Consider the following 25,378-nt stretch of genomic DNA (forward strand, 5'->3'; position numbering starts at 1 on the left):
ACACCGGGGCATACACCGATAGAAGCAAAAATAGGAGAGAGCTTGAAAGTACCGTAGAGAAAATATTGAATGTTAAGTTAAATTCAAGTGATTAATCCAATTTGGATCAAAGTTAGACATATTCCAGAATATAAATATCGCTCATTTGCAGAATTTCAAACCCCGATTAACCCACGCTATGCATCGCAACCTCAAGAGAGGTAAAAAAAATTATAAAGGACAGATAGGGGAGTCTCTGGCAGTAGGAGAAAACCCGAGCGCGTACCCCGCAGAATCACGAATCTCTGCAAGGCATATGCGCAAAAAAGGAATATGACACGTGTAAGCCTTTCCGAGGTCGAGCAGACCGACTCGATGAAAGAGAGATAAGAAGTTGGGCGGAGGGTTAGGGATGACAGGGAAGATCGAGAGATTGGGGTGAGAAAGTCACCACGAGAAAAAAGGTGAGAGTGGAGAGTGGAGAGGTCCAAGGAGTGAGAAAGTTGAGGGGATGTGGTCGAAGACGAGAAGGGAAAGAGAAGATAGCCCAGAAAAAGAAAGGAAAAGACACAGAGATAACACCGAATAGCCCAGAACTCCGCAGAATAATGATACAAGGGTGCACAGCAGAAGCTAGGGGGAGCAGAGGGAGTGGGTCCTCCCTACTGCTTTCCCCAGCCAAAAAATCCGGGGCAGAACTTCCAGCCAAAGAGTGTGGCAAAAGGCAAAAAAAGAGTACATAGCAAGCAGTTGAGTTGGCAATGGCAAATGCCTCCCCTCCCACCCCTTTCAACCCCCCAAAAGGGACCACAGGGCCCAGGCCGTAATCGATGGGATCTGAGGGTCAGGGGTGATCGGTGATCGCGGTTGAAGCGGTGACGAAAGGACCCATCCCTTCTTAGCCTCGAATTGGTAACGACCCAATTTAAGACCAAGAAGCGAGAAAAGGGGGGCAGAGAAACAGAGACACGGAGAAGTCTCGGGAACATTTTGTTCGAGACAATCAATCGCCGCCTCACTTTTCGTTTTCGCGGGTTGTCGCTTTTTTTTGATCGTTTGGCTCAGCCGCGCGGATAAAAATAGCTGGGGATGGGAAACAGGTGACAATGCCAAAATTTGCCTTTCTCGTACTCTTTTTGCCGGATGTTTGTACCCCGGGTAGAAGCAGGCCTACTTCCAGCGTTGTTTGTCCCAGTCCGATGGCCGGGTCTCGTCGTAGATTTGGCCACCTTTGTTGTGTACGACGACCGTAGGTTTGCGAACGGGATTGGCGGCTGGGGGCGCATCTGCATTAGCCGGGCTGAATCTGGAGATCGGGAACAGGGGGGTGCCCTCCGCCAAAAGCGAATGGGGAGGAATCAGGGTGTGTTCAGTGCTGGATCGGCATACCTCGGGCTTCCGTTGCGATGACTTGGTCACCACTACTGCCTCTGCTGGCAAGAGTAGAATTTGAGTCGTTGTTGACTTTGTGCGGCATGATTATGGAAAGGGAGAAAGAAAGGAAGAAGGCGCGCGGGAAAGATGATGACGCTTGAGACCGAGAAGCAGAGCTGAAGCTAAGCTGTAGTATGGGCTGATCGGTCTCGAAGGGCAAACAGTGTTGAACTGCGCGCAACGAGATCTATAAATCTGACGTTGAAAGAAGTATAAGACAAGGTAGAAAGAAAGGCGGGTGGTGTGATGGATTAGAGATTATATAGAGTGATTTGGCAGCGAAGAAAGATGAGAAGCAGCCAGCTTTTGTATACCCCAGGCCATTCCCTGATCTACGACTCTGGGGAACCGTATCGTCGCCAGGGAGCTTCGACTTCCACGGGAATGGATCGCCCCCTGACGCATCCTGTGCCTGGTATTACGGCGTCTGGCCTGAATGATTGGCCTTAACTCCCAGCCGAAAGCAGGGCAGCCAGTCAGCGCGTCGCGGGCCATACGCGGTGGACTCGTCGTACGCGGTGGACCCAATAATGATGAGTCAGCCATTCCTCTCTCCAAGAATAGTCAAGAGGCAGGCTGAATGGTGAGTGTTGACTGGCAGGAGCTAAATGGCGCCAGGGCTCAGCAGGGAGACGAGGATTCCTCAATCTCACCGCTGAGGGAACGAGCCGTGCAGGGGGATGCTCTCGGTTGCGCGGCAAAATGACGGTGATGTCAATGAACCAGGGGCATCGCCGTGATGTCGGTGAAGCTTCCCTTTCCCCCTGGTCCACTCTGGTCCAGATTCCCCTGGCCGAATCATTGAGATCCATCCTGGTCCATCTTTGGGTTGATCATTTGCGGTTATAGCGTGGCCTCGCCAATCGTTGCTTTCGTGGGCCCTGGTCGATCACTTGTTCCGCCTGTGAACACTTGTATTGAACTCCTGCAGTATACTCATCCGCCCCGAAAGAAGTATAGTTGATCATGCATTCAGACTGTACTCTGTACTCCGTAATGTCTGGCGAGATGCACCACTGCGTCACTCCAGCCTCCAGACCGATTCATCAGCGGAGCCATTATGCCATTACTTGGGCACGAAAGACATCACGGGGAGGAGATAGGTCATTTTGCTTTCCCCGGCAACCGCAAGCCCCCCAACAGGAATGACAATGAGGCTGCGAGACGTGTAACAGTGTATCGAGACTTTAGAAAACAAATCGGACAAACTTCTATAGATTCCAGACCCGCTTCAACGTACTTGGCCACCGCCCTCCCGCTTCATCCGTTCCTCCCATCCATTCATACTCCGCCGGATTCCAAGCGTCCGCCGTGCCGGCGCCGAGGTTTGCTGGCGTACCATTGACATCGTCGTGGTATGAAACGTCACCGACTCAATGCCCTGTCCGTTCTGCCTACTTTGGATACTCTGACTTTCCGGGTGGAGCTTTCCTGTTTCACCTCACCTGACCCAGACTTTGTCTCCGCTGTGTTGTCTCCATTGGATTGTTGTGTTTGCATCCTACCCGGCTTCATTACAGGTCGCGAGGGAGCCGCCAGCCACGTATAGTTATTGGGCTCAGACGGTTCTAGCGCCGGCCGTGTTGGATGAAGCGGACCGGGCTGAAGCCGATGAGAAGAAAGGGTAGGCGGAACGAAATTGGAACTGGGTCGGTTACTTTGGGATGTCATGTGGTTCCTTTGTGTCGGCTGAGGCGGCGGACGAGTGGTTGGGGCAGGGTGCTCTCTCTTCTGGGAGGATCCTGGACCGCCAAAGAAGTTGGCAATACTGGCCTGAGTAAGCCCATCTTTGGCACTGGCGCTCTTCCCTTTAGTTGCAGGGATTGGTCCCTTGACAAGATTGGATTTATCCTCCGTAATGGGCTCCTGATTGACAGCCGAGCTCGCATAATCCCGAGCAGATGAAAAGCCGGATGACATGGTTGTAGGGGCAATGAAGTTCGATGAGTTACTCATGTTGTAAATGTTAGCTGACATGAATGTCGTCGAGGTAGACTGGTTGCCATCGGCTCGCCGTCGTTTAGGATATGGCCCTTCAGTCGAGTTGTCGCCTTTGTCCCATTGACTATCGAGATCTCGTTTCTCTTCCCCTTCGGCCGTCCACTTATCATCAAGTGTCGACGGAAGCGTATCGAGCGTTTTGTACATGTCATCTGGCGATGGCCGCGGACGCCGCAGGATATCAGCGATTGAATATACCACTTTCTCGTGCAAGTTGGGTCCCTTGGGACGAAATCGGGTCGTCGTGACTTTGGGCGGAAGGAATGGCGTCAGCGTTGTGGATGCGTCCTCTCCTTCTCCAATTCGTGGCTGTCGCATAGGAAGACTGAGATACAATAGGGCTTGTGCTCGCGTCATCGCAACATAGAGAAGACGTCTTTCTTCATCAATCACCTCTGCCCGCGAGTGTGGGATACTCCCATTGTACACAGCTGGTATAAAAACAACAGGCCACTCTAGGCCTTTTGCCGCGTGTATAGTTGAAATTGTGACAGTCTCTGGTGGTTGCTCACCCTCTCTGCCCTCGTTTTGGGTCTGTGCCTCCGTAGAAAGAGCGACATTGGCCAAAAATCGAGACAGAGCCTCGTCCCCCAAGTGCATCGCTGACTGCTCAATGCCTTCGATCTCAGGTAGATCGTTCTCCTTGTCCGCATCCTCGCCTGAAAGCGCTGTCTCATTGGCTTGACCCATCAATTCTCTCACGTTCGCCCAGCGGCCGTCTTCGTCCAGAGGATAGGTTCTGATAAGATACTCCTGGAATGAGAGGCTTTCTGTGATGTATTCGAGAAGTACACGCGGGGCGGAAGCGTCTTGACAGTCCTGCAATTTTTGCCTCGAGGCGTCGATAAGCTTCACCAGTGAACACAGTCCTAGCTCAGCCGCCTTTTGAAGCTTCTTTTCAGTCGATCGACGGCCCTGAATAACATCTTTCAGGAATGACCACAAAGGAACTTTAGCCTTATCGGCACCAGTTGTCAACTGTTTTATAGTCTCATCGCCAATTCTGCGTGGTGGCACATTGATGATGCCGAGCAAGGCATCTGTATGGCCCGTATTGCTCACGACTCGGAGATAATTGAGGAGTGTCTTGACTTCCGTCCGATCGAAGAACTTCCGACCTCCCACCATTTTGTAGGGAATACCAGCTCGTCCAAATGCCGTCTCGATACGCGTCGACAGGGAAGCTGACCGAAGTAACACTGCAATGTCAGACATCCGCACGAGACCACCTGTCATTGCAACACATCGCTTGATTTCGAGAACCATCCAGAGGGCTTCAGCATTGGCAGTAGGAAGTTTTCTGAGCACAGGCAGAGTGCCAAAGGAATGGGTGGGTTGCAGCTTTTTGTCGGGTCGTGAGGTATCCTGCTCTATCACTTCCTGGGCGGAGCTGAGAATTGAAGCCGAAGAGCGATAATTCGACTCGAGAAAGATGGTCCTCGTGTTTGTGTACCGCCGTTGCATACGCCTCAGGTTTTGGATCTCCGCCGACCGAAAACCATAGATACTTTGATCTGGATCTCCGACAATGGTAATTCGTCGGTTTTTCGCCGCGAAAAGGTTCATCAACTCATACTGGATGATATTCGTATCTTGAAACTCATCCACTAAAACCGCTTGCACATTGGATACGCACTCTGGGTGCTCTCTGAGGAGATCACTGCATCGCACGAGTAGATCATCATAGTCGAGAAGATTCGAAGCTTTCAGTGCGGCATCGTAAGAACGGTATATATCCACCAGCTCCATTTCCTCTGCCTTGACTTGACCTTCTAGTGCATCAGGAGTGAGCCCATGGGCTTTGTGGCGCGAAATGCGCCCTTGGGCAGCCTTGACCTCCATGCTAGAATTCAAACGTTTGATGATTCTCTAGCAAAAAAATTTGGGTTAATAGACAGTCCCAAATTCAAATATATGCAAACTCACTCGAAGGATTCCTCGAGTGTCGTCAGAATCCGCAATGCCAAATCCCTTTGGGAGACCAATCTTGTAGCCATACTTGCACAAATAGCGCCGACAGATCGAATGAAAAGTACCCAAAATAAGCCGCGATTCTGATTGTGCGCCGATTAATTTCGCAAGACGCTCCCGCATCTCTCGACTTGCTTTGATGGTAAAAGTGCAACAAATGACGTCTTGGGGTAAGTATCCATGATGTGAGAGCAGATACGCGACGCGTGCGGTTAATGTCTTGGTTTTGCCAGAGCCTGGGGGCGCGAGCACCTGCAAAATAGGTGCATCAGAGGCGACTGCTTCGAGCTGGGCATGATTGAGGCCATCGAGAATAGAATCCATGGCATTTTGAGACCTTTGCGTTCTTGGTTGGTTCCGAGCGGTTTTACCTTGGCGAGTGTGACGCGAATGAGGCGCGATGTCATGTGATCTACATACATGCATGACCTGCAACTTCAAGGTCGACCGCGAACAATGGAGATAGCTTCCAAAAGATTTATTTGACCTTAGATGATAATGTTCTCTATTTAAAGGAAAATGAATTCTCTGTTTTGATGGCGTCCATAATGAAGTCCGGGATGCAGAAAGCCGAACGACCAGTCGACAAATACTACGCTGTGCCTAGGTATTCTTAGATAGAATGGGCTTTGAAGTTTCGAAATAATTATATTCATGAAAGCTTAAACATCTCCAAGTAAAACAATTAGTATGTATTGGCCATCACAAGCCTAGTACTCCAGCCACGTCCGTCCATGCAAGAGAGTATGAAAAGGCTAAAGTCGAGTAACAATGTATGTACAAGAGGGGGAATTGATCACTCGACAGCCTGGGTATCACGCCAACATCAACACAAAATCAAAACCGAGCTTAGCTGAAGATTCCCAAGGGAAGACTGGCAGCTACTTCAAAGTTGGGCACATTGACCACTTCGGCGATCTGAAGGTCTGCGGCAACACTGGCCAAAATGTATGCCTCACTTCGAGTAAGTCCCTTGGTCGAGACTAACCACTGAATAAGGCTGCGGGTGGCACTCTTCGCGGCCTGGTATAGGTCTGGCGACACACCCAAAGCACCGTAGGTTCCGAGGTCGGGGAGAGGGTTTGGTATTTGAGAGCGAGGAGGAGTCTGGTATTGGGGTGCGGTCACCCAGGGCTGGTTCTTGCAAAGCTCGAAACGAAGGGTGGCCTTGATGGGTGTCTCAATAGCGGTACCACAGACTTCACCGTGGCCCTGGGCGGCGTGGCCGTCACCACAGCTGAAGAAGGCACCGGCAGTTTGAACAGGGAGGTAGACGGTAGAGCCAACGCTCAGTTCGCGGCAATCCATGTTGCCACCTGCGTGGGTGGGAGGCACAGTCGACAGCTCGGAGTCGTCGGCTGGGGCGAGTCCCATGCATCCGAGGAATGGACGGAGGGGAATACGCATGTTGTTAAACTGTGCATAACCCTTCTCACGGTCGAGTGACCAGATCTTGATCTCAGGTTCCGGGTAGTCCTCTGCCAGCAAACCAAAGCCGGGGATGATGGCGGACCAGCCCCAGTCGGCAACTTCGAGGTTCAAGATCTCAACCTTGAGGACATCACCAGGCTGGGCGTCTTTCACGTAGATCGGACCGAAGACAGGATTGGCAATGCCGAGATCCAGCGTTTTGATGGCTGAGGCATCCGAGCTTGGGGTGAGTTGACCATTGCTGCTGTCGATGGCATCAAAGCTAACGGTCTCACCGGAAGAGACGGTCAACTTGGGTTCGATTTTCCGAGACCATTTCACATGGCCACAATCGCGTCCAACATGGAAGTTCTTCCATTCGGTAGAAGACATGGCGTTTGCTTGAGTTTGGGTTTGTGTTGAACTCATAGTCGGCGAACCCCAGGCAGGACAGAGCAGAGAGCGCAGCTGTAGGGTACTATGGAAATATTTGTAGGAGTGGGGTTGCGTGTGTACAGAGAAGTCGAAGACGATGAAACAATGGGAAAAGGGAGAGCCAGAGAATTTGAAGTATCCGTACTGGGATCCTCTTCCAGATGTACGGTTAGGGAAGGTGGTTAGTGCCGGATCTTACTCAAGCTTGTTTGCCAGGTGACTCCACTCTTGGGAACCGATTTCTCTGGCCTGCCTAAACGGGAATGACAGGTCACGAATAGTAGGACGAGCGTGCGCCCCTGGGAGCGTTAACCTGTTGGAATTGACTCCGCGCATCGGCACAGACACAGAATCCGCCCGGGGAGGAGAGGGAGAGAAGAGAAGAGGGAGAGAGGGGGGAAAAGGTGGCGGGCCACCCCGACGGGAGGGAAGGGACCTCTCTTATCCGCCAACTTCATAGTGTACGGACTACTCGTAGTATGTATTCATTAACCTTGTCTAGCGGGGTCTCTACCGTCTAACCGAATGGTTCAAGAATGGGTTGTTGGAGATATTTGGAGTATTTTATGGAGTATGTATGGAGTACTGGTTGGGACGGTGCCATCAAGATCACACACCTATGTAGTACATAGTAGTAGTATTGCCGTACTACTACCAATTACAAGTTGAAGTATTTAGACTATCGTTAGGCACCTCTAAGACACTTTAGAGCACTCTAGAAGTCAGTGGGCTAGGATCCATCGCTATTGCTCGGAAAGTCCGAACGACCTCCCTCTTAAGGACACGAGGATGATACGAGCAAACGCAAAGCACGCCACCGTGATCGAGATGAGATTCCCTTAGGGGCAAGCTGGCCGATACAATCCACTGGATTTCGCCGAGCGGGACAATCCAAGTGGACCAAATAGCCCATGATTCAGTCCTATTCGTCCAACCCGAATGTATAACTTATGCGCAACAGCAATCCAGAAAATTCTGTCCCTGGCCCCCCGATCCGCCACAGAAACCACCTTCTTGATCCGGTAAGAATGGAGCCAATCCTCACCGCTGACTGGCCACGACCTCGCTGCATAACACATTCCCCCCAGGGTGGACCTCTTTCTTTTTGGGGACTTTTCGATCCATGTATATTCCTTTTCTTTTCTTTTCTTTTCTGCGATACTCGTACTACAGTATTTTTGAAGAGGGAAAGAGGTTAAACGCCTCGATCCAGGCCCATCCCATACACAAAGATCTCTCTTATCTCCGAGGAGATGAGGCTCCCCATCAACTTGACTGTCCATCTAACAATACGACAATGCAGGTGGCATTGTCGCTGTGCGGGTGATTGGCACTACTGGTGGCAATATCCTGTGCAATATCGCCCGCTCGCATCCCCCGCATCGCCAACTTCATCACATGTTGAATCAAAGCCCCATCGTCGGCCTGGCTACTGACCCCATCCGACACGAGGACCAACAAATAGCGTCGGTTCGATTGCATTGTCCGCCGTGAGGTATACGGGTCGTTGGATACAAAGTCTCCTTGGGTAGGCTTCGATGACGAGGAGGCGCGTCGGTCGCGGAGCATCGAGTTACCATCCTCCACACTGTTCACCGGCGTTTTGTACTGCAGGTCGCCCAGCGCGCGGGACATGTTCAGGGATCCTACTTGCCCGCTCATGCATTCCAGGAATTAGCCCCCTTAGCCCCCGAGTCTAATCAATGCAGGCATCCTCTTACCGACCCTCGGAACACCTTTCCTCATCTCCACGCTACCTCCAGCCTCTTTGATTCGGGCCCGTTCACTAGGCGTCTCGGGCTTATGTGCCTCTGTGATTCGTCGCTAACCCAACCAATGCATTATTGCTATCAGTCTTCCTTCTCTAGTGGAGAGAGGGGAGTCGGAGAAGAGGGGGGTTAAACACCCACGATATGATACGGGCACTCCGTCTTCGGATCCCGCTCAGCCAGGAGAACATGCGAATCGCCCAAGTTAGACACCACTAGCTCGCCTGCAGTAAGGTTAATCAAACAGATGGCTGCGGTCGACCCCGACAGTGCAGGCTCCGCACTATCGTGCTTGAAGCTCTCCAGCAGCAGGCCATCCTCGTCGGCGAGAGCCGCCTTCAGGGCCCCGGTGTAGTCGCCTTGCTTGAATTCAGGTCTCTGGGCAAGTAGGCGGTGCAGCCGTTTGCTTGCGTGGTCTGCAACCAGTCCGGAACCACTACAGCGTCCGATTAGGAAGGTGCCTGTGGGGAGGAGTAGAGAAGTAAAAATGGCAGTCTCACTGTCCATCGTAAATGGCGAAGAACGCCAGCTTGTCTTGAGTCTCGGCGGGGAACTGTTCCGGGCGGATCACAGTATAGTAATCCTCCTGATGATTTCGACTCCCTTGTGCCTGCAATGGTCAGTCTCCTGTTTGGATCGACAGGGACCTTCGCATTCGCATTCGAATTCGATATACCTGGCCAACTCCGGCTTCGAAAAGCGTCACCGCATCCGAGCTAGACATGAGCGTGTTTTGGAACATCTGATCCATGAGTGCTCGGTGTGCGAAAACCATCCTGTAGTAAGAAGCACTGATTATTTTGACGGTCAATGGCCTTCCTGGCCTTCCTTTTTGACTCACGCCTGAGTGACCGACAGCTGGGTAGTGATCGTAGGCTGACATCATGGTGTTTGCCATGCGCACATTTAAGATAGTATCAGTAGTTCAGAGCCTAACAGATAAGTGATGAGAAGCTAGTTCAATTCCCTGTCCAAGTGAACGATGCAAAGTTGATGCCGAAACTCAGTACAGTGTTGGGGGTGTTTAACAATACCTAGATGACACTACTTCAGGTTGTACTACAAGTAGTATATAAATACGCATACTAACCTATGAATATTAGTAAAATATCACCTAAATCAAACGGGTCAAAACGCACACAAAATTACAATCGAAGCAGAGATAAACTCCGATAGATAATCAAGCTGTAAGTTAATATAAAGATGACTGCATCGCGTTGATATCGATCTGGTGCGATGCCCAGGCGATCTCGATCGGAGCGCACGGGCCACCCGGTTCTTTGAGCGAATCTGCTGAGACCTGATGATAATCGATAACCCCGAGCATCACACGACTCCCTCACTTATCCTCTCCCCGTTTTCCCCTGTCAAGTCCAGCTCGGACTGAGTAGGAATGGGCTCTCTCTTCGCAGCCGCCGGATCCATATTCTCTCGTTATACCGGCCGCTCTTCAACCCAACCCTCGACCCCTTCTGCCCCGCCGGACTCGAAATCCGAGGATTCCTCCGAAACTGCTGCCAACGATGCATCGGCGAGTCACGACGGAGATGACCCGAACCTGCCTTCGGTAGAGACCGAGGAAGAATCCCCCCCAGACTACACCTAAGGCATCGGCATCGAGTGCGCCGCCTCCCGTCCTTGCAGTACCAACACTGAACCTGGACGGAGATAGCAACAACAATGGCACATCTAACAACGCAACCTCGTCGGCTCAAGGCCTCAGCGGGCCACCGAAACAGATTATTTACTCAGAGTCCAGCAATGGATCTGCCATGAACACATCTCAGGAGCCGCTCATGCCACCTCCAGCGTCCTCAGCCAAACAACAAACACCCTCTACAACGCCCAGAACAAACACATCTTCAATGATGCCTCCACCTTCAGTCCCCCGTCTTCGGCCAACCGGCGCCCAACCCACAAACCAACTCCAACCCCCTCGACTCAACGCCGGTAGTTCCCTCCGTCCACCTCCATCCGCAGCAGCAGGCCTGCGCGCCCCGCAAAGCAGCGGCGGAAGTCGTCTCAGCAATAGTACCCTCGCCCCGGTCCAGGTCAAGAAATCCTCCGCATCGCGCAAAGTCGTGCTTGACCCCGGATTCTCACCCCTGGACTGGGCAGCGCTCGTTGCCAACCCAAAAAACCAACTCCGAGGTGCGAACATGCCGCCCGGGTATATGCGCGTCACGCCGTCGATGCTGAAGGTACAAAATGGGCGGAAGGGTCGCGACGCCTGGACTTCGTACCAAGGGAAGGTCTATAATATACAACCTTATGTGCCCTACCACCCCGGTGGGAAGGGCGAACTCCTCCGCGGCGCGGGGAAGGACTCCGCTCAACTGTTTCAGGAGATCCACCCGTGGGTCAATTGGGATGGGATTCTAAGTGAGTGTTTAGTTGGGATTCTAGTTTCGGAGAATGATGCCCAGGCGGAGGATGCGCTAGATGCGATGGACTAATAGAGCTGCTTGGTCATTTCTCTGATATGACCCGTACATATTCGACATTTGCGCGTTCTATGGCACCATGTACACATATTTTCTCTTACATATTTTCTTTTTTTTTATGAACTAGAAGAGATACCCTTCCTATCGACGAATGGCATGACATTGGAAAATGGAAAATGGATCCAAACTGAATTTGTTCAGGGTATATATTGATTTCATATCTATGCCGCAGCAATCTACCCGCAGGGCATTCACATAGCAAATGGTCAACCTTGATGTCAGAGCTTACAGCTCATCCTTCTCAACGCCCTCAATTCCGACCAACTCGGTCTCGAAGATCAGAGTCGCGCCGCCGGGAATAGGACCGACACCGCGGTCACCGTAGCCGAACTCAGGAGGGATGGTAAGAGTACGCTTCTCACCAATGCACATATCCAAAAGACCCTGGTCCCATCTAGAGATAGGCAGAAAGTTAGCGCACTTGAATCATTCTATAGCCAGAAGTAGAAGTTTCCGGAATTCCCAGCAAAAAGAATACTACCCAGCATCGAGCCGCTGCGAAGGGAATCTATTGCATCGCTAGGAATTATCCATTCAGCTTCATCGTGGGTGTAAACCTACCCCTTGATAACACGACCAGTACCGAGCTTGAAGCTCAGAGGAGAGTTGCGCTTATAGCTAGAGTCGAACTCCTTTCCGGTGTCCTGGAGGGTACCGCGGTAGTGCATGGAGACACCGTCGCCGTTTTGTGTCTTGCGGGTACATTCGACCTTGTGGGTGGTTTCGATTCCTAGCTCGGCGGCGCAGGCCAGGGAGGCGAGGGAGAGAAAGATGCTGGCGAGACGCATAGTGGTAGGTATTGAGTAGGCTGTTCGAGAGGAATTGAAGGGATGTTGATTGAATTGGGGAGATGAGGACCGACCGAGGGGGAATTCGGGGAGACCACGTTTGTCTGGCGGCGGAGCATGTGGGCCTGCGCCTGGTGGGGCCGCTCAGTAATGAATGTACAATAGACCTTGAGTTGGGTAGGACGGATTCCTTGATGTTGTATTGGGATGGAATGATTAGTGGCTAGGATGGAGATTGTAGCCGGCTTTTTCTTGAGATGTGTCCTTAACTTGTGGAATACAATGTGATTCTGGATCGTATCTCGAATAGTGGTTGTCGAGGTATAAGCTCCATGTTCCGTATGTTTAGGTCTACACTAATCTTACTCTACAGTTAATCAATTTTTGAAAGATGAGGATTTCATGTTATCCACCTATCCAGGTAGGGTAGCGATATAACCTTTGATAGATCTAGAGAAGTAAATGCCTCCTTCATTCACCACCACCGCCACCAACTGCCTCACCCATCCTTCTTTTGGGCTGTGTCGGCGATCGTGACACCATCATCCGCATTCGCCTGCAGATCATCCTCTCCCATGGCTTCGTCCCATCCATTCGCCACAAGATACAATCGAAACTGCTCATCCCGTATTCTTAGATCATCGCCCGAGAGATCTGGTACGAAGAAATAGGTCACTAAGATTCCCACGACACCACAGATCGCTGCAATGATAAACGTCCATCTTTTGCCAAGATGGGTCGCGATGGGCTGGAAGGCCTGCGTTCCGATCGCTGCACCTGCCTTGCCAATAGCCGCTGAGAGACCGTAGCATGTACCGCGCACGCCAGTGGCATACGCCTCAGATGATAAGAGGCCAAGCATATTTCCTGGACCAAAGTTGCCGCAACTTTGCATGAGCCCGTAGAAGACGACAAAGAGCGGGATTATCTTGGTGATCTTGTCATACGAGCATCCGATAATCAGGCCGAATATCAAGTAGCCGCCGAAGCCGATCATCATGATGTTTTTACGCCCGACTCTGTTACAAAGGAACGCACCGAGGAAGACACCTGGTAGAGCGATTGCCCCAAGAAGGAGCTGCCACTCGCCTGTTGAGCGAACAGAACCGGCCTTTGTAGCCTCTGAGATGATAGTTCCAGAGAAGACACCGTTTGGGAAGGTCACAAAGTCTGGAACACATCAGTAAGTGGCGTCGCGAGCGAGATTCTGGGAAGATTTACCGTAGAGGAACCAGGCACCGCATGTTCCAATAAGAGCTTTCCAGTAATAGCGGATAACAAGCAGATAAGGGACATGTTTTTTGATCGCTCCGCGGCGATATAGAGTCGAATTTAGCATGCGGATGCGGAAGTAAAAGACGGACAGTGGCCAGATACATCCGATACCGAAGCATACTCGCCATACAGTACTGTAGTGCGATTCATGGCACGCCATCAGAACGATCAAGAAGATTGATACCGCAAATGGTCCGCCGAAGCTGAGAGGGAAGTTGGTCACCATGATGAATGCCGGCCCGCGATGCTTGGGTGTCAGCTCGTTGGCTGATTCGGAAGCCGAGGTCGAAGATGCTGGATACTCTCCGCCAGTGCCTGAAAATAGCCATACAAGTTAGCACTGGAGTATGAATTGAGAGCTTCAGTCCATGCATTGAGACTCACCGAATCCAACAATGCCACGGGCGACTGTCATCATCCAGAACATGCCATTAATGGTAACTCCATGAGATGCAGTAGCAAGGATGCCACCAACGACAATCATAACAGTGGTGAACACGATGGCGGTCTTGCGACCAAGATAGTCACATGTTAGACTGGAGAACGCGCATTAGTTGGAGCTTTAGGTTCCCGCATATGAAGTCCAGGAACCAACACGTACCCGATGACAACCTGACCGATAATTTCGCCAACGAGCAGGGCGTTGGAGACGCGCGTACTGACAGTCGAGGTATATTCTTTGGGGTATTCTTTCTTAAGAAGAACATTTGCCATAGTCCTATAGCCAGCCGAGTATAAGTTGATGCTCAGGGTTCTCCTAGGAGGGTGTAGACTCACATCAGATTGTTCTGGTATCCATCGCTGATCAGGGCAAAACCACTTGCGAACTAGGTCATGGATCATGAGTTTCAGGCTAGAATAAGACAATATACGGCTGCTTGAATGTTCCACTCACAATAGTAAACAGATCCGACAAGCTCTGCCGCTTCCTCGAGACCTCACGCGAGGGATCGGCGGCATGGGAGCCAGTAGGCTCTAGAACCTCGGCAACAACGGATTTGCTCTCAGGTTGCACATCGTCGATAGCCATTCTTTTTGGGGGGTGCCTTGACAGCCACGGGCTTAATAGGAGTGGACTTTTGTCGGGGAGGACGGAGAAGATGCAGGAACGAATGCTTGAAAGCTGCTGGAGGGGCGGAACGCGGGGTCACTGTTCAGGGCGTTACTGTAGTCCAAGGACTAGCCCTATAGCGCCAGGCAAAGCTTACCCCAGACGGTAATTGTGTAACGTGGCTGTCATTGGACGCTGCGTTAGGAAGTGGCACATAACTATGTGCCACATGCGGCCGGTGGAGGTAATGATTGGCGGGGTGGGGGCGGAAACAAAGATCTTATCTTTTGGGTAGGGCTGACGGGTGTGCCTGGAACTTTGAATAATTACCTACTAGGTACTCCTAAAGGGTCACGCATCGTAGTCACTGATCAGAAAATATTCGTCTATATGAGGCTAAGTACAGTTTATATTCATAACGCCAGTCCTTCCCAAACGCCAAGTTGCAACCATGGGTATCAATGCATGCATGGGGATACATCATCGCACTCCCCTCCATTTTTGTGTACGCGATATCATAGGGAAAGATCCTTGATATTTCAAAAAAAAAGAAGAAAAAACCAACAAATTCAAAGTCATTAGGTTCATGCCCATTTTCCTAGAACAGCCATGAGCGCAGCACCCATGCACAGCAGGGTGAAGGCTGCCAACACGTCGCGGATCGGAGCCTGGCGCATCGAGTGGCTGAACATGAACTCGTGTGCCATCAATTCCACCAAGGCAGTGTAAATCAAAATACCGGCAGAGATGGAGTCAAATACGCCGTTGACGATCAACGTTGTCCGGCCTTCGGGCGGGTAACTGTTGCGGACACCTAGGCCGATGGCAATTGCAATCGGGGTTGACAACCCGAAGGCCAGCCCCAGGAAGTACGGTGTGTGGCGCTTGGACCGAGGCCATGGAAGCATGGCGAGCCGGGACCCCAGTCCGAGACCTTCAAAGGTCTGGTGGAAAACCAGAACGATATACAAAGTGGTGAACTCGGCACCAGAGACTGCAAGAGTGAGACCGATAAAGACTGAGTGGAAAATAATACCGAATTCCAAGATGAAGATGGAGGTCAGTTGGGCGGCATAATCCTCAATTGCAGAAACGTCTTTCTCCGAGTCGTCGGCGTCGTGGTGTTCCCGGGAGTGGCCAAGATGATCCTCCCCGGGCATAAGATGATTGGGGTGATGATGACCCTTGTTCTCGCTGACTTCTTCCACCAGAGGAGGCGAGTCAATGTGGGTGTGAGTGTGACCTTCCTCGTCATGGACATGGCCGGCACCAAAGCGGGAGAATCGCATGACCATAAGCTCAACGAAGAACAAGACAATGATAGTCATAAGAATTATACCCTCGACCCAACTGTATTCGGTAATTGGGCCGGTTAAGCAAGGGTTGTTTAAAGATTCTTCGGCTGGAGCCAGAAGATGGATAAATGCAGTAGCAATGATGACGCCCGATCCGAAGAATTTGGCGACGAAAAAGATCCAGTTAGGGAATCCACTCTTTTTGCTCCAGCGACGAGCAAAGACGGGGAAGAGGGCACCGAACGATGACCCGATGAGGATGACGAAGATGGATGATATCCGGAGCCCCATGCGGCCATCGAATTCGTTCCCGGTATCACAGGCATCTGCCTCCCGTTTAAAGAGAGAGTTGAGGGGTTCCATTTCCATGATGACTGATAGCCGAGAGGACAGGGATTCCTGGGCGTTTAATGAGCACCGAATAACCGGAGCCGCGATGAGCCGTGCGACAAGATCTCAGATCTCCAAGGCAATCGATAGGAGCCGATAGATGGGGGCTGTGGACGTTGATTGCACCAGAATCGAGCCCCTTGGGAGAAAAGAAAACCAAGAGAAGATTTGGCAGGTGGATTGACGTAGAGGGGCATCCACGGGGGGGTGGGAAGGATGGTGCTGGTTAGTTTTGTGCGGGTGTCGCGCTGGACTGGCCGTAACCCCCAAGGTCCTCGAGGTAGACGCACGGTGGTCCAATTAAGGCGCCGAGGGAAACCGGGTTGGCCTGGCGAGATATTGCGCTAAGGTAAGCGATGCAGACAATTCGATGCACGAAAAGTAACGGTCAGACAATGGTGAGACTCTCTAGCGGTGCACGTCGAGGCAGAGAATGGTGGTGGTGCTGGTGCTGGTGTGGGTGCTCCGCGGAGTAGACTTTGTGCAGACCGGAGCAAAATCTCGGAGGTTGTCGTTTTGCGTCCCACGTCTCAAGTCCCACGCTGACTGCAAAGGACAAAGGAACAGATCGATGACCTTCGTGCTCAGAAGCAATGCGGATTCGCAGTTTTTGACGTAAATCAAAATCTGCGGGAATCATAGCCGGTTCATCCCAGCGGGGGTCCCAGAGTGGGATCCATGGGGACCTTGTTGGCGGGAAGACGTGAAGATATTAAGTACCAGGTACTTAATATATCTTACATTTTGTGTGTAAACAGAAGTACCGAGTACTTCATATGGGGACCTTGGGGACGGTCAGCATCTTGCCGCAAGCGGTGGTTGGAGGGTCACGTGTGATCAATACTACTTGCCGTCATCGAGTGAACGCCATTGATGTGTATGTATATATTGGCAATGAAAATAGGCCAGAACACATAGTGGGAAACGGGAGATGATAAGTGTCAGATTCGAAAATTGCTGGGCTGTCAGTACAGGGGTGATGCCCCTTGGTTGCCTAAACGCCAATCAGAGGCTCTGCGGGGACGCAGCTTGGCATCATCGATGAGCTCACAGCCTCGGAGGATCTCCCGCTTAGCTTTCTACCATCCCTCCCCATGGCTCCCATACGACGCTACTTGCGCATCAGCAAGTACTCGGTGATAGAATGCCGTATCTACCCTGATAGACCTTCCGATGCCCGATGGCTCTTGGATGCTCGTGACCCTGGCTTGCCACGCGTATTCGCCGCGATCCGCCCACTGGTACGACCTCGTCTACGTGAAGCGAACGAACGGCTTTGGATGCGCAAGAAATCTAAACCAGTGAAGGATGTCGTTTCAGAAGGTAAAAGGCTCTGCTGCTCCATCTGCCCTTTCCTCGATTGTCGGAGCTGACCGTGCCTTCTCGCTTGTAGATGACTTCGAAGTTAGCATCTTTCTCCGCGAATCGCGCACTCGTCATTCTCTCTTAACACGGCACAAGAACTTTGAACAACCAGACAAGCAAGATGGCACAAATGTATTCACTGAAGCTGGAAATACCCTGGCAAACGCAGAGGTAATCATGGACAGCGAGGACGATTCTGAGTTTGACTTGCATAATGTCCCCCCGCCGAAGACGACATTGCCCAGGATGGTGGTCGCTCATTGCGCAAAAGGCAAGGGGCTGCTTCAATCGATCCAGTCGACAGTCCCGACGGCAGCGACGAGAAGAAGGCAGGCTTCAGTACGCATTACGAGAGCTTCGACATTTGCGGCTGGGTGCTCTGTTTGCTTATCTCTCACAAGGGCGACAAGCTCCGGCCGAGTGCTGACCCATCGGCACCGAAGCAACCTCTAATGGAGGAATGGATATCGACTCAAGCTCAGCCAGACCTGGAAGAGGACTGATAGACTAGGATGGTTTCTGGCTTCCTTTCAGGTCTTAGGCTTACCTAGGCGGATCAGAAAAGCCTCCAGATTCGCTGGTGTGGCTGAGGAGATTCTTCAGGCCAAGCTTCCTCCGCATCTTCACGGCGGGTACCCGCGGTGGCGTGATCTGTCGCAGGTCCCCCCCTCTCCCCCTTTTGTGTGACACATGCCTAATTACAGAGTTGCATATCCAATTAATTATGTGCATCGCCACCCGCCTACCTGCGCAATATCCCCCCCCCCCCTCCATGTTTCAGCAGGGGTGAGGTGGTCCATGATCGCGAAAGCCAGCTCTCCCACGTCATGCGCACCTGTGACATGGGCGACGTCTAAGCTTGAGCATCCTGCCCCTGGCTGATAGAAAACCGGGCCGCTGCAGAGCGCCATGAGGATGGAGTCAGCTTATGACATCCTGGTTCTTGATGCAAGCCATCATTACAAAGGTGGCGGCTATTGACCACTCTCAATGGTTTAAAGTATACCGCTAGCTTCTTGAATGGTTCAAGATTGGCGGCGCAACACAACGGGGCAACTTGCTGCCTTGAATATGTATCCATGCATGTCTATCGGCAATCCAATCAAGTTCGAGGTACTCCGAGCGTATCTGTGCGAGTATGTCAGATATGTACACCTGGGCATCCATGGATGCAGATGGACGAGGCAGCAGCATCATATTCTGCTCACCCATACAACCGTGACGGCATGATCCGCCTCCGTTAGCATATGCCGGTCAAGTTCATGAATTCAATTTTTCCACAGCTTGTTTTTTTTTGGCGAAGACCCATCCATAGAACAGAAAAATATCTCAGCTTTACTCCATCCTCCTGCGGTTCTCTCCTTCCTTTCTCATATTTCGTATTCAATAACTACTAGTACTGACCATCTCTATGAGCGCCATTGAATGCTATTAGAAAGTAGAAGAGCGACGAGCGACTCCGAAGATACCTAGGTATAAGATATGATTACTGAATGAACACCTAGACTAGGTAGTCCTACTTTGACATATATTATCTATAATGTACGCACCGGAGGCGTCGATATGTGATGAACACGGAGTTGACTCTTACCTAGTAGATATGCACTGGGTGAAAAGACCATGACCCCCCTCCCTCAAAAGACCACGCAAATTTGTGGCCTTTTCTGCGTCATGTTGAGTTGTACGGAGTCAGCATTCAACGTACATACGTCTCCCAGGCGAGATTTTAGTTCCACCTGGGTTGAATGAAACGGGCTGTACTTCGTACGGGTACATGTGCAAGCGGTGTCCACAAAACCTCGGCTCCCCGTTTTCCAGAAGCCAAGTAGAAGGCTGGTCATCCCGGTGGAGCCACTTGAAACAGCCCGTCCCTCCACTGTTTTCCACTGTTTCCCACTGTTTTCCCGTGACCCCCATCGGCGGCCGATACCTTCCTGCATCGCTCAGCTCGGGGAAAAATACCCCAGCCAGTCGGATATGGACGAGACGGCCGAAGCTGCGGCCGTTGCGTATGCTCTGTTGATGATAACTACGAGTACTGTACATCTTATACATACCAGTACTCGTACTCTGTAGATCGGGAGCGAATCGGTCAACTCTCAGTTCCCGCTGCCAATCGCAATCGCAATCACAAGCATCAGGAACCGTGGAAACAGACCGCATCGCCACGTGCGGCGATCCGCGACCCGAACCAAACAGGCAATTGTTTGGGGATCCAGAGATATTCCTGCAGGATGGAGAACACCAAAACAAATTCACCGAGTTCCAATCGTACCCTCTCCTTTTTCCCGAGACCTCCACATCCCAGTTATTTTCCCTTCTCTCTCTCTCTCTCTCTCTCGTTTCCAACGGCGCGGAACGGCGGCCCACTTCATCCCACGGTGGATCCCCACGAGGCCCTATTCCCTTTCAGACTCGTTTATTGAAGTTTGTGACTCGTTAGCGTGTCGAAGTTTTTTCGCAGCCATGCCAGTTTCAACGAAGGTATCGCCACCGCTAACTCCACTAGGGTGACTAGTTGGAACCGCAGGAGCCGCGAACTCAACCACCTGCCAGGAACGCTTTCGCGCTTTCATTCCTTCAGCGCTGGAGCCAAAATCGCAAATCCCGATTGCACGGACAAGTCCGACCGCAACTCCCACCGCACATCCATTGGCATTACTATTACCGCATAGGGCTGTGGTCATGCGCGCCTCTCGAATTATTTGTCTTATTATTGACTCCTCTCCGTATTACGAGTACATATATTCCCTTCCTTCGGGTTGGTGTTTCGTGTGGTTGTTTGTTCCTTACTCCATATGTATGTATGTATGTAACCAGGATTTGAGTTTCTTCCATTCTGTTCTTCGTCCTGAGCAAATGGAAACCGAATCCGGAGTTTGTGGGGATTCTTTCGCGCTTCCACTTTCCGAGACTTGCCGGAGGATTCGGGGTTGGAGGGACGGAATTTGAATTTGGTTGACATTTCTCCAACTCGGAGATCTGCCGCCCCCATGCACACGTATGTACGGAGTACCTACTGCACTCTCTATTTCATATACTCCGTTGACTACCAATTATTACGCACCTGTACTATCTACATATCAATATGAACCAATCGTACGCTCACCCCCTGTATGTACTGATAGCCTTGCATTGGAATAAACAACCACAGCCAAGGGCGATCCGATGCTGAGCACGCAATCGACGCCTCTATATGAGAAAACAAAGCGGATCTGCTAATCGTGAAACACCCGGCCCAGTGATGTGCGGGATCAACCCTGGGGAGAATGTCTTGCCGACGAACTTGTGGTTTTTTCAGGACCTGCATGCTCTGTACCCATAATGGCCTACTGCACATACAGTAGGTATGGAGTACGGAGTACTACTCCCTGCTGCGAAAAGGCAGCGACTTGCACGGCAAACCTGTCCCACTGACATCAAATGAGGATGTGCAATGCAATGCACTGTCCCTTTCCCCTCTTCTCCCCCCGCCACTACTGCAGTGCTGCAGAAGTGAGATGATCTCACATCCCATCCGAGCCATACAGTAGCGGAGGTGACTCGGCTCTGTTCTCCGGTGTGTGTTTGTGCGTCGAGAGATTTAGCGTTGCATATGTAGTAAGTAACGACCCAATTTCGGGTCCGCTTTAGGACGCATTCTATTTGTAACCCACCGATAAGACCCATTTAAAAAATAAATTCCCCGGGAGGCAAAATCTTCGCTTGCTAAAGAGTGGTACCTTAGCCCCTACTAACGATCATCCTAGAGGGCTTAGCTTCAGGTACCCGTGGCAAGAATGTATGGAGTAACTCCATCTTTAATAATGTTCACCAGGTTATTTGCCAGTGCGGCCTCCCACGGGTACGACCCACGGTACGTGGATGGGTCAGTCTGAACCCCCCTGGCTATTTTAGTCCTTAGTCTCAGGGGGAGGCAAAAAAGCAAGGTTAATGAGGGAGAGAGAGATGGGGGGAACGGGCAAAAAAAGGAAAGAAAAGAAAACAAAACAAAACAAATGTAGGGGAAATAAGCCACTGGGATGGAAGTCCACCCCGGACGGTTATCTGAACACTGGTTTTGAAGGCAGATACATTCGGTTGACGTGTCAGCTATATCTTGTGATTTTCTGATCCCAAGCACCCGGGTTGAGAGTTAAATTTTTTGCTATCGAATCAGCAGTCTTACGAGAGTACCTGCGCCACGAACAGCTTATCCTGATCATCCTGATCTTTTTCCTGCTCTGTGCTGAGAATCCCGGCATTTTGGGCGGGCTGTCATGATACGACAAGATCGGTGTAAACCCGGCCCTAACTCGATGGGTCGACTAGTATGGGGATTTCCCACTTGTTGCCTTATTATTTAATTTTTCTATATTTTTCTAATTTCTTCTTTTTTTTTAAAAAAATATTTTTCTTGACTTATTTTTTTATTTTTATTATTTTTTTTTGGTAGGCGATTTCCCACCGATCGACCATACATGTGAGCTCACTGGATGGACCCTGGTTCCTGGGTTTAGCCCCCTTTCAGTACGAGTTCATTGAGTCACCTGTTTCCCGTATCTCTCTACAAAGTACCGCTTGGGCCTGGTCTTGAAAGAAACTCTCTGCTGAGGTTGTACAACTCGACCCAAACGGCTTATTTCTTTTTTGTTCTAAAATAAATGGAGAAAGAAAAAAAGAATCATTCACTTTCGTACGCTCACCGCATCGAGGAACCGTCCCGATGGAGCCAGAGGTGGAGCCACGGGAGATTGCCCATTACCAGTTGTCACCTCGTGTGGTTTCATAATTATTCGGGCGAACGTCCCGTGAAACCCCCCAAACAAACGAAGATGGAGCAAGTAGTAGCCCTCACGTAGAGTAGGTCTGTCAGAGAACAGAGACCAGAGGACCAGAGAAGCAGGAAATTGGTGCATGGCGGTACGAGTAAGATTGGAAACTGGGCGGACTGGTGTCTCACCAGTCCCCTTTTCTCCTGGTTCACCAGAGACAGAGTAGCGCGACACGGGAATTCGAGTGGGGAGCTTCTAGAAAAACTAGGGGATTTCCATTGGATTTCCGGTTAGGGCAGCATTATTCATCGGCCCCCGACGCGCTAAGTAAATCGCAATAATTCCTACGTCAGATCAGGTGGATACTCAGCCTCCTGTTCATGGCAGGGATGCTCGATGGGGGGGGGGACTTAGCAGCTGCACTAACGTAAATTAGTCCCTACTGTAAGGTGACTGGGGCTTGGGAGATCCATTCTGGCTTATAAGTAACGCTCGTGCTCCTCGACTTGCTTTTTTTCTCAAGTTCGGTTCACCATCGTCTACTATTATTCCTAGTACACACTCTACTACACACCTCTACTACACAGGTCCACTACTACTCCTACTACTCCCACCTGAGCATCCTCACTGCCACTACAACCCATCACAACATCAACAATAACCACCACCACCACCACCACCACCCTCCTCACAACTCTGTCCAAGATGCCTTCCGTCGGCGCTCAGTTCCCTCCTTGCCCTGGACCTCCTCCAAAGGGCCCTCTCCCTCCTCTGCCGAAATAAACAGTTCTCTCTCAAATGACTGTGATGACTCTGGCGCATTCGGGCTCTGCCAAATGCGCTCACGACCTGAGCCTCTCCTCGGCATGGATATGAAATGACCTCGATCTCGATCTGGTTTCGGCTACTCCGCACACGATTCTTCGTTCTCGACTCGGATATCTCTATTAATCCCACCCTTTCCAAACCACCCGGACCATCCGGCTGCAGTAAGATCTCCTGATAAGACATCTTACGACACGCGGATTCCGGACCCTCTCCCTCTCCCCCTACAGCACGCCCTCAATACCGGCGGGGAAGAGGAAACGCTTGCGCATTCAAGCGTGGAGAATAACCTTCCACATTTTTACTTTCTCAATCTTACGGTCGTTGCGATGGGGGCCCAGAGCGCCGGCGCCCTAGGGTCCTCGACCTCCTGCATCTTTAGCCCGTTCTTCCTCTTCCTTTCTTTTTTCTTTCTTTTTCATTTCGATTTTACCTGTTTTCTCACCGGTCCGTGTTTCACCATTTCCGACCGGCGTGACTACTTCGTGCGGGGGTCAATTTACCGTTGGATCTCGAATCCAGCTCTTTGACACGATGCGGAGAACAGACGCACTCGACTTTTAGCGGCCGCAGCAATTGGCTCTGCAAGCCTGCAACCCACCTTGGCCCTTGTCTCGCCATGATCAGCTGGGCCTTGATCGCTTCATCGCCTGTGCGTCACTTTGCATGGATCTCCGCACCTTGCGCCTTTCTCTTTTCGATTATTATTTTTTTCCTCTACTACATTGCTTGCATGTCGTTCTGCCCGGCCACATCGACTGTTTCAATCTTTTGTAATACTTCATTTCGGCCTGTTTCTTTTTTTGCTGTCTTGTCTTTTTCCTTTGTTCTTTAGCCTCAAGCATTGGGCCGAATTTGAATCACCGGCATGTATCATAGACTTAATATACCCCAGCAGAGCAATTTGTCTTATCATCATTCTATGTCGTGCATAATCTCCAACCCCAGACAAAAATCCTGAGGAATATCCATAGTGGGATAGCGCCGTAGTACCCGATGAAACACCGCGCCCCGCCCGCTCGTTTCACTAGCATTTCGCCGCCATAATGCATACGTCCGGTGTAGCATGGAAGTTCAGCTCGACCATGATTTTCGCACGGCCTTTTTTCGGTGACAGCGACTTCGACCTTGCCAGCACCGACGGGACTAATTTCGGAGTGGATACCTCAACATTCACCTTATAGATGATGAATCATGGACTATGTACTACATACTCCGTACTCCGTACCCTGTTTGCAACGGTCATCAGTCAACCCCAGCCACTAATCCATCCGATCTTACGGTGTTGTTGACATCTTATCGAGCATCCCGCTTGTGCAGATAGCCACCAATGCAGGATGTACATCTTAGGTGCATGACTGGATCATATCCAATGACAATCTTCGGACCATAATAGCCAAGGAAGATATGAATGCACGATGGAGACTCGCACATGGCGTTACTCTAGTGCGACAAATAGCAGAGCGGGGTGTCTCTTGCGTGCCTGCGTATATGACGCCAGGCAAAAGCATTCGCTTTCAACCGGTACCTCTTCTATCGGCGTGCATGGCCGCATGGCGCCGGCGTACCTAGGTATGCGCAAATCGATAATCTGGCAGACTAACAGATATGGACCCACAAGTGTCCAAGAGAGCAAGAGAATCAGGCAGGAAATGATTCAACGTGACGGCGGTGTTGTCCGAGCGCTCGGCGGGATTCGCCCTACGGTACGTGTCCAGGTAGCTGGGATACACTGCGATTGGGGGGAAGTGAGTGCCTTTTTGGTCCACCGCTCCCCGGGTTCGATTTGGACATTGTTGGCCTGATGGTAAATATCCGGTTACCATCGCCAGGCACTTCCAGTGGCCGTAGGGAGGCGGAGGGAGTCTCATTAGTACAGACCGCACAGGTACCGTGGATAAGGACTAAGACAAGCGTGCTGACGTTCGTGTTGGTCGTTGGTCCATTATTTTTGGACTTGGCGTCATCATTGCGTTTCTTCATCGCATCTGATTTCACAACGGCTTAAATGAGCCCCCGCTTTCTATTGCCTTTGGGTTTTTGGGGCCGAAGTGTAGCCCCGCAGGGTTGGAATCCGGGTTGGCGGCCGAAAGGGACCTCGGATTTGACCACGACTCCTCTTTCCAAGGCTA

General features: G+C 51.1%; 10 protein-coding genes across 10 annotated transcripts; 2 read left to right on the plus strand and 8 right to left on the minus strand.

Moving 5' to 3' along the window:
• Positions 1-1,149: 1,149 nt before the first annotated feature.
• Positions 1,150-1,456, minus strand: N7509_008758 (uncharacterized protein; the record flags this gene model as incomplete). Its single annotated transcript, XM_056633395.1, has 2 exons — positions 1,150-1,265; positions 1,369-1,456. The coding sequence occupies 2 exons, from the start codon at positions 1,454-1,456 to the stop codon at positions 1,150-1,152; spliced, it is 204 nt and encodes a 67-aa protein (XP_056484015.1).
• Positions 1,457-2,479: 1,023 nt separating this feature from the next.
• Positions 2,480-5,709, minus strand: N7509_008759 (ATP-dependent helicase; the record flags this gene model as incomplete). The annotated part of the gene is made up of 4 exons (XM_056633396.1): positions 2,480-2,598; positions 2,654-2,785; positions 2,859-5,283; positions 5,341-5,709. 4 exons carry the CDS (start codon positions 5,707-5,709, stop codon positions 2,480-2,482), a joined length of 3,045 nt encoding a protein of 1,014 aa, XP_056484016.1.
• A 525-nt stretch (positions 5,710-6,234) lies between these two features.
• N7509_008760 (acetamidase/formamidase family protein) lies at positions 6,235-7,188 on the minus strand (the record flags this gene model as incomplete). Its single annotated transcript, XM_056633397.1, has 1 exon — positions 6,235-7,188. One exon carries the CDS (start codon positions 7,186-7,188, stop codon positions 6,235-6,237), a length of 954 nt encoding a protein of 317 aa, XP_056484017.1.
• A 1,308-nt stretch (positions 7,189-8,496) lies between these two features.
• N7509_008761 (PP2C family serine/threonine-protein phosphatase) lies at positions 8,497-9,741 on the minus strand (the record flags this gene model as incomplete). Its single annotated transcript, XM_056633398.1, has 5 exons — positions 8,497-8,876; positions 8,952-9,054; positions 9,141-9,435; positions 9,500-9,609; positions 9,676-9,741. The coding sequence occupies 5 exons, from the start codon at positions 9,739-9,741 to the stop codon at positions 8,497-8,499; spliced, it is 954 nt and encodes a 317-aa protein (XP_056484018.1).
• Positions 9,742-10,392: 651 nt separating this feature from the next.
• On the plus strand, positions 10,393-11,455 carry N7509_008762 (cytochrome b5-like heme/steroid binding domain-containing protein; the record flags this gene model as incomplete). The annotated part of the gene is made up of 2 exons (XM_056633399.1): positions 10,393-10,566; positions 10,595-11,455. 2 exons carry the CDS (start codon positions 10,393-10,395, stop codon positions 11,453-11,455), a joined length of 1,035 nt encoding a protein of 344 aa, XP_056484019.1.
• A 273-nt stretch (positions 11,456-11,728) lies between these two features.
• On the minus strand, positions 11,729-12,291 carry fkbp3 (peptidylprolyl isomerase family protein FPR2; the record flags this gene model as incomplete). The annotated part of the gene is made up of 2 exons (XM_056633400.1): positions 11,729-11,897; positions 12,065-12,291. The coding sequence occupies 2 exons, from the start codon at positions 12,289-12,291 to the stop codon at positions 11,729-11,731; spliced, it is 396 nt and encodes a 131-aa protein (XP_056484020.1).
• Positions 12,292-12,790: 499 nt separating this feature from the next.
• N7509_008764 (Glycerophosphoinositol permease 1) lies at positions 12,791-14,596 on the minus strand (the record flags this gene model as incomplete). Its single annotated transcript, XM_056633401.1, has 6 exons — positions 12,791-13,461; positions 13,513-13,881; positions 13,951-14,102; positions 14,168-14,323; positions 14,344-14,393; positions 14,462-14,596. The coding sequence occupies 6 exons, from the start codon at positions 14,594-14,596 to the stop codon at positions 12,791-12,793; spliced, it is 1,533 nt and encodes a 510-aa protein (XP_056484021.1).
• A 605-nt stretch (positions 14,597-15,201) lies between these two features.
• On the minus strand, positions 15,202-16,281 carry zrfB (low-affinity Zn(2+) transporter ZRT2; the record flags this gene model as incomplete). Its single annotated transcript, XM_056633402.1, has 1 exon — positions 15,202-16,281. One exon carries the CDS (start codon positions 16,279-16,281, stop codon positions 15,202-15,204), a length of 1,080 nt encoding a protein of 359 aa, XP_056484022.1.
• Positions 16,282-17,396: 1,115 nt separating this feature from the next.
• N7509_008766 (uncharacterized protein) lies at positions 17,397-18,170 on the plus strand (the record flags this gene model as incomplete). Its single annotated transcript, XM_056633403.1, has 3 exons — positions 17,397-17,625; positions 17,696-17,883; positions 17,913-18,170. 3 exons carry the CDS (start codon positions 17,397-17,399, stop codon positions 18,168-18,170), a joined length of 675 nt encoding a protein of 224 aa, XP_056484023.1.
• Positions 18,171-23,109: 4,939 nt separating this feature from the next.
• On the minus strand, positions 23,110-23,289 carry N7509_008767 (uncharacterized protein; the record flags this gene model as incomplete). Its single annotated transcript, XM_056633404.1, has 1 exon — positions 23,110-23,289. One exon carries the CDS (start codon positions 23,287-23,289, stop codon positions 23,110-23,112), a length of 180 nt encoding a protein of 59 aa, XP_056484024.1.
• Between the last annotated feature and the right edge of the window lie 2,089 nt (positions 23,290-25,378).

Source organism: Penicillium cosmopolitanum (genome assembly GCF_028827165.1).
Source record: "Penicillium cosmopolitanum strain IBT 29677 chromosome Unknown utg000009l:1.0-9042332.0:1.0-9050551.0, whole genome shotgun sequence".
Lineage (NCBI taxonomy): Eukaryota > Fungi > Ascomycota > Eurotiomycetes > Eurotiales > Aspergillaceae > Penicillium > Penicillium cosmopolitanum.